The sequence below is a fragment of the Poecilia mexicana genome, unplaced genomic scaffold, assembly GCF_051168715.1.
Source record: "Poecilia mexicana isolate PSO_F unplaced genomic scaffold, ASM5116871v1 scaffold_23, whole genome shotgun sequence".
In the NCBI taxonomy this organism is placed as follows: Eukaryota; Metazoa; Chordata; class Actinopteri; order Cyprinodontiformes; family Poeciliidae; genus Poecilia; species Poecilia mexicana.
This window is the reverse complement of record NW_028263392.1, coordinates 13,450,214-13,458,265: the sequence shown is the minus strand read 5'-3', so window position 1 is coordinate 13,458,265 and position 8,052 is coordinate 13,450,214. Positions and strand designations below refer to the sequence as shown.

At 40.0% G+C, this 8,052-nt stretch overlaps 1 protein-coding gene across 1 annotated transcript in view; it reads left to right on the top strand.

The window, feature by feature from the left end:
* Positions 1-962: 962 nt before the first annotated feature.
* Positions 963-8,052, top strand: part of LOC106918724 (ankyrin repeat- and BTB/POZ domain-containing protein 3-A) — a 176,770-nt gene continuing 169,680 nt past the window's right edge. Inside the window, exon 1 of the mRNA XM_014988708.2 lies at positions 963-2,229. Coding sequence (XP_014844194.2) covers positions 1,362-2,229 — 868 coding nt within the window. The 5' untranslated portion in view covers positions 963-1,361. The remainder of the gene's footprint in view (positions 2,230-8,052) is intronic.

Sequence of the window (8,052 nt, the reverse complement as noted above, 5' to 3'; positions counted from 1 at the left end):
TATTTTACACTTTTCCTGGTCCATCACTTTCCCAGGCGTTACATAACTCTCCCCATGTCACCTCGGTCTGTTTTTCCAGCTCTGGCATAATGCAGCGTCATGCAAAGAAAGCAGGAAAGTGCCTCTGGCATGGCAGGCAGCGGGGACAGATGGTGGATCCAGCTCGGATGCACGAGGAGAAGCCCCAGCAGAACGGATGAATCATCATTCCACCAACTGCTTCTCTCTCTGCACGTCAGGATTTAGCTCGCTCACTCTTTGTTTTAACCAACAAAAAAAAAGAAAAGAAAATAATTCTGTATTTACAGGCAATAAACGCTTCAGAGGGATTATTTTCAGCAAATGGAGCTAAATACTGAAGCTTTCACAAGATGTTGGAATAATCAGTCTCTGAAAGTCTTGGGGCAAAGTTCTCAAACTGTAAAATATTCATAGAGACATATGGGACTGAGCAAGTTTTAGTTAACATCTGCCTGTCTGATTTTCTTAAAAAGCGCAGTAGCTTGATGAAACCAACAGCTTGTCAAGGAAAACCTGTTTTATCCAGATTTAATGTCAAAAAACACAGTGTCTGGAAACTAACTGCGTTAAAATTAAAAACTGGCATAATCTGCATCTAATCTTACAGGGAGATGTTGTCAGATTAATTCTCTTGTTGAGTGAGGTCAGAAGATCATCATCCCACATCATCAAACTGGTTTTCCATTCATCTTCCCAAGTGTTTGTCTTTTTAAATGAGCTTTGTATTAATTTCTCTTGCGTTTTTACGCATTTGTTGTCTTTTATGAAACTTTGTGATCTTCAAATGTGCTACAAAAATAAAGTTTTATTCACTAACTTACTAAAACTGAGTTGTTTCTCATTCAGAAATACCGATTCAAATCTAAACGAGCAAGCTGCATGCAATTTAATGTACCTTAACAACTTTTTAAAATATATGTTGGTGTATATTCCACTCTGCTTGTGCTCAGAGGGAAACTTCACTGCAGCTTCCTGCCTTTCCGGTTGTATTGAGTCGTGCTTCACCAGGTGCTGAGACTCAGCAGGTAGCGCGTCTGCGTCACTCACAGCTGAACCGAGACGCTGATTGGCTCGTTTGGAGCTCCGCGGGGTCTCCGCGCTCCTCCCTCCACCAGAGCCCAGCCTGCCTGCGTGCCTGCATGCTCTGCGCTTGTTGCGGGGTTTGTGCGCTCTTTTTGGACAGACACGCCGAGGAGGAGAAGGAGAAGTTGTCGTGTGCGTCAGGCAGATCGAGGAGAGTAAAATTCTGACTTCTGGCTGGGAGGGAAATAAAGCACGGGGGCGAGTTTGAGGCGTTTATCTGCGAGAACCAAGGATACCCAACATTATGCAGCGCAATTATGGCAGGCAAGGATAAGACAGTCGTGAGGACGCTGGAGGATTTAACGCTTGATTCTGGTTATGGTGGAGCCGCGGACTCGGTCAGGTCGTCCAGCGTGTCGCTCTGCTGCTCCGACACGCACCAGTCCGTCTCGCATGGAGGCAACTACTGGCATCTGACGGAATCCATGCACAGCAGACACAACAGTTTGGACACGGTCAACACCGTCCTGGCGGAGGACACGGAGATCCTGGAGTGTGCGGGACACTGCGCCAAGCTGCCCGAGCTGGAGGAGGTGCCGTGGAGCCTCGGAGAGGTGGAGGGCGCACTGAGGAAGGACGAGGAGCTGATGCTGGGGAACCCGTCTCCGGAGGTCCTGGCGCGGCTGTCCGCCCTCATCAGCCGGGCGCTGGTGAGGGTGGCCCGGGAGGCGCAGCGGCTCAGCCTGCGCTACGCCAAGTGCACCAAACATGAGATCCAGAGCGCCATCAAGGTGGTGCTCTCATGGACCATCTCGGTGAACTGCATCACGGCGGCGCTCAGCGCGCTTTCCCTCTACAACATGTCCAGCGCCGGAGACAAGTTCAGCCGCGGCAAGTCGGTGCGCTGCGGCTTGGTGTTCTCCGTGGGGAGGTTCTTCAGGTGGATGGTGGACAGCCGGGTGGCCCTGAGGATACACGAGCACGCCGCCATCTACCTGTGCGCCTGCATGGAGAGCCTGTTCAGGGAGGTGTTCGGCCGCGTCCTGCGCAGCGCGCTGGTGGAGAGGGACAACGGGATCCCCAAGATCACGCTGGAGTCCATGGAGCAGGCCATCAGTAACGACTCGGAGATCTGGGGTCTGCTGCAGCCCTACCAGCACCTCATCTGCGGCAAGAATTCAAGCGGTAGGAAAGCACGACAAAACATTCTTTCTAACCACAAACTTCCACTGACAGTGGAGGACAACCTCCGGCTGGGCACCAAAAGTAAACCGCAATAACCAAAGTGGAAGTCGTTTATAGATTCGTAACATCCAAAGTGATATAGTTCTACTAATTTAGATGATTAAGGCTTATAAATTTCCAAAATCCCAAATATTGTCACTGATTTATTAGAATAGAAGACCATCAATATATTTTAACACAGAAATGCTTTGGTTGTGGTCTCAAACAGGGCATGCAACTTTTAGATGTCTCCTTTGTCCTGTATGTTTGAATTAAATGGTGAAACTGCTCGGTAGCATGCAGTCAGGCTCTACAGAGCTCTGCTAATGAGCTAACATTGGAGCCAGGTGTGCTGAAGCTAATAGATTTTAGCATTAGCGCTGTTGTGAAACTAGCTAAAGCGGGTTATATCTTAAATTCTTGGAAACAGAAATTAAATGTTACAACAGTTTTAAGCTTTTATTAAGTCACCCATTTACTAGTTTGTATCTTTAACTTGTTGAGCAGCAGTACGTTAGCTTGTACGCTAACACGTATAAGTTAGCTTAGCATCAGTGCTATTTCTATGCTAACTTATTCTGTATTTGAATTAAAATTCTTGCTCCAACCAACACAAAAACTTTCTCAACCACAACTATTATGATTCTTCTTTATTGTGTTTATAGTGTAAAACAGTCATCTAACATTTGACTGAACCAATATATATCCAGTTAAATCACTTTTAGGTAAGGTTTGAGTGTGGATGAGATCTTTTTTTTTATCTTTAAAGCATTTTTATAGCTGTAGAAATTTCCAGTGTTCTTAATACATCTATAAATGCGCTTCCAAAAAGAGATAGTCAGTTTTCAATCTGCCTCCAAAACAAGTTCTCCCTTTCTTGGTTATCAGAGCCCTGCAGCATCAACAGTCAAATTGGTGTTTATGGTGAGAACAAGATCAAACAAACTCCATCTTGTGTCACTGTGAGCCATTGTGTTTCCCATGCTGCTACATTGGCAGGCATGAATGTTAATGAGTGTTTTTGACAGTCTGAGTTGGTGTGCATCGTGCAATGATTTAGCAGAAGCAGGATTTCGTGTTATGTATTGTGTGCTGGCCTTGTTGATAATGCCGCTGTGTCACTCCAGAAGGTGTAAGCCGTCAGTGAGTGTGGGCTGGCCTTTTATTATTATTTTTTTTCTCTATATCACTGAATGAGTTGGCTGAAACCGTAAAGCAGAAGGAACTTGAAACACTGAGAGCCAAACTGGGACATGCAGTATTGAACAGAAAAAAGTCATATTGAAATGATGGTTTTCAGGCGCTAGCTTTGGTAAAGTGAAAAGTTTCTTTGATGTGCATTTGGGCGTGATTTGTTAAATAACAGCTTCGAAAAGAGAGACTGTGAGAGGCAATCTGAAGATAAATTGATCTGAAATGGGTCTCATCTTGATATGATGTGATCTGAATCCAAATATCATGGAAGAAGAATCAGATTCTTTCTGTTCAGTACCACAAACTACTCACTCTGATATGACGTTATATGAAAATGAGTAAATGCTGAAACTGTGGTGTAGTTTTAGACGCCATTATTTACCATCTGACGTAAGTTTTTAAGTCGTTTCAGTTTAATTTTATAGATCTCCAGCTCACAAGGTGACAATAATGTCAGGTTATACAAAATACAGTTCAGTCCGCATAGTCTGATTGATAACATTGATTTGTTTTTATATGTTGGATGATAATTTTTATGTTATCTAGTACTGTGCAAAAGTCTTGGGTGATTTGTTGAGATTTTTCCTTAGTATTTGAAAGTCGTCTCAATCAAAAGATAAAGGTTTGACACTGGTCTTTAAGATTTTAGCTACTTTTTAACTTAGTTTGTCATTTGTTTGTCTTTTTTTTATTTAAAATTACAATGCTCAGAAATATTCTTGCAGATATGATTCGTCATTGTTCTTAAGGGCCAAGTAATTGAATTTTAAACATATCTTTCAGTCTCTATCGACTGCTTTTAGCGTCAATGTGCATCCTTCTTCCTATCTCTTTACCTCTATTGGAGCCAGTTTATACAAAAATCAATAGCAGTAACATTTCTCCATTTTTCAGGAGATACATTTTTAAATCTCTCGTTTTACTGGTCTCACCGTTTCAGGTTTGATTCTCACGCCTGCAGCAGATTTATTCAGATTTTTAATCAGATTTCAATCTAACATCCAATCAGGTGTGTGAAATGTCTCCTTTGTTGCAGTTCTGGTCAGAGAGAGGAGACAATAAGTAGCTGGAGGGGTGAAAGAAAGTGCTAGGAAACCCTTTATGCAGGGACACATGCTCCCATTTCTAAGTGTTCATCTGAAAAAGAAAAGTGATGCAGCACATAATGACTGAATCTGGGTTGTTCTGCTCTCCCGCTGACCATACCTGACTGCTCTTATTGAGTGGAGCAAAAATTTCAGCCTTTGTGTCCAGAAGAAGTAAATGCTGCTCTCCAACTTTAAAGAAAAATCTCTTAGAAATACTTTTGCAAAGTGATTTCAAAAGCCTCTGATGTAGACGGTTTTTGAAATACTGGAACGAGTCACACACAGGATCGAGCTAACTGTAATGGGTGGAGTGGGTGGAGATGAAACATGAATGCAGAGATGCACATTGACTGTAGAACTATCATGATGACTGCAAGAAATAACTGTCAGAATAGCTGTGACATGTGCTGTTACCCTGCAGTAATGGTCCTGAATAAAAGCTACACACACTCTAATTTGACTCTTATTTTACCATTTCTTGCAAAAATATGACTACATCTATGGGCCAGAGATAAAAAAGAAAAGAATAGTCCTACCAGCTAGCAACTCTTAACAGAGTGCAATTAGCAACTAACAAATCTAATGCATAATACCAGTAATGTTAGAAAATTCCAGCCATACGTTTTAGTAAGTTTCACATTAATTACAAATGAACTTGTTCAATAATTAATTTATCATATGTTGCACATCAAACATCAACTTATTCATCAAAAATACATTAAACACTCTGTTGGCATAAACAGAAAATACACCAAGCCATCATAGGCATCTCACCAGCAATGCCACATTTCAAACGGTGTCAAAAACACCAAAAAAAAAAAAAATAAACAAATGGCTTAATTGTATTTTAGGAGCATTAAGAGATGAATCTAATGTAAGGATCTGAAATAGTTTTATACACCAAATGATCAAAAATACCCAAATTCTGTTTGCTGATGCAGAAGTGGTGTAAGATCTAAAAACAGATCCAAAAGGAACCAAGCAACTTACTGCTGAATTTGGTAGCTCTGCATCAAGCCCCACACTTTGAAAAGCCCTAAGGTAGTGATAGAATATTACAGTATAGGTCTCTGTGGTGTAAAAACTCATTCCTGGTCTGCAGTTCATCCAAATGCTCTTTGCTGTTTCCAACCTTTGTTTGGCTGCAGCTCTGTGAAGCATTCACTCTGCGTGATATCTTCCTGTCTTCCTTCAGTTTCCGCTTGCATTGCTTTATTCATTGTGTATGACAGGGAAAGCCTGCTGTCAGGCTGAAATCACTGAAGTTTGTTTGTCACTGTCTGCATGAAATATTCACTTCGGGGTTTTGTTTGTCGCCGCTGCTCTGCAGAATAAAAACTTCATACATAGAAACGATGAAAGCAATTAAAGCAATCATAGAAGGTTATCATTTTGGCTTTCAGGTTGTGTGTTTATGTATTTGCTAATGGTAGCACTACAATGCTTTTTATTTAAAGCTTCCAGTCGACTTCCTTGCATCCTTTGGTTTCGTATTTCTTTTGTGTCTATCTACAGTTTGGCACAGAATGATTCACAAAAGCAGCTTGAAAGTGTTTTACTGAATACAGAAAAAGAAAAAAAAATATTTATATATATATATATATATATATATATATATATATTTTTTTTTTTTTTTTTTTTTTTTTTTTTCCTTCCTCCTCCCTATTTTTCTGCATTAGACAGTGCAACAACTTCAGGAGATTTATTCAAAACATAATGAGTCAAATGCAGATACACATTTTCACATCATCAATGCACAAATTAAATACCAGAATTAGCTGCTAATGACTTTCAGGCACATTTTAAAACTGACAACCAAGCTTTTTGTTTGGACATTTCAAATTGACGTCAGTTCATTTAAACACAAACCAGTCATTGAATAGTCAGTTGAATATTTATAAATAAGTTGCTAAAAAAAGAAAACGCACTTTGTCAAGTTGTTTAATTTGCAAGCATGTGGCGACTGTAGAAAGGAACAACTCCATTTATCTAGGAAGAACCTTTAGAGCAACCAGAAACGGGGTTTGTGTTGAGTGGCCAACCGTCACATCAGGCTGGGAGAGAATCAGAGTTGTTGCTAGGTAACCAAAGAATTACTGAGTTGCTAGGTAACCAAAGAGTGAATGAGAAAGAGTTGGTTGATGTCACCAATCGAGCTTAGCTAGCTGTAGGAGGTTGAGCGGCTAAAGCCTTTCCTCTGCCTTCATCTCCCAGAATGCCGTGTGGTTCTGGATCAGAGTTCAGTGAAATTATTGAAAGTTCTGTTGGACGTATTATTTATTGACACTGATCACATATCTATGGAGATGTATGTTGTTATTGATTTACGGTCCAGCCCCAGCTGAGCAATAGCTCTGACTGTCGCTATGAACAGGAAAGACGCAGTTAAACAAAAACAAGAATTATAAAAGGATGAGAAAAAACACAGGAAATGAGCAACATTTCTTCTGTCAAAAGGTTCATTCAGAAAATAATTATTAATTTAGACATAAATGGAGAGCAGCAACAGAGCAGCAGCATAGAGAGAAAATGCCATTTGTCATTTTCTTTTTCTGATCAAAAATGACCTTTTGAATGTTTTTTTTTTATATTGTAATTTAAAAATGCTGATGAAATGACAATTTATTTTGAAATATCAAATATTTTAGAGGAAGATAAATAAGTTACAGCAACATTTAATATTTAACTTCCCCTTGGGAGCATTAAAGTATTTCTGTATTTGAATTAAATTTGAATGACTAAAAAGCCCTGCTGTCATTTCTTGAGGTCATTTAGAGAACTGTAAGCTGTCATTTTGCACTAATATCAATTTATTTAAAAACAGTACACTCATATAGCATGCACCGACAATTACAAGGTTTTCTTTGTAGCAGAACTGCTTTTGCTATCCCGCAGCATTCATTTTGAAAATAATGCAATGGTAAATGTGTGTAGATTTTACTTATTTGTGAATACGTTCACATTTTCAGGCGTTACTGCACTGAGTATCTAAACATGTAGATACTCTGAGAAGTATAGGAAGTTACTGCAGCTGCCTTGCATGGTCTCACTGTCACGGTGCTGCAACTGTTTGTGTTGCAGGATTGCAGGGCTCCAAATATAGACTGATGCTGGAGGCTGCAGGGTACAGAAAATAACGAGATTTTATTAATAAAACAAAATACGCTGCATGAATCCAGATAGATTGAGCCTGACATGGAAGGCAATAATATCTGACATAATACTCATACAACACAACTTATCAAGGGACGATCTGGATTTTTGGAAAAGCCTGAGGCTTCAGTCATTAAATTTGTTGTGACTTTTTTTCTTGACTGGTTTATTTGAGATTCACCAGATCGTTTGATCTTCTCTGGAAAGCCGTCAGTCTCTTATTTTGATTAGATAATATAAGAATAAACAAGAATTTATTTGTGCAATTGAGGAAAAGCTCCATTGTATATAAAATAAATTGTATGTGTAACCCATTGTATGTAAAATTACTTCTTTTTTTTGTTTGTTT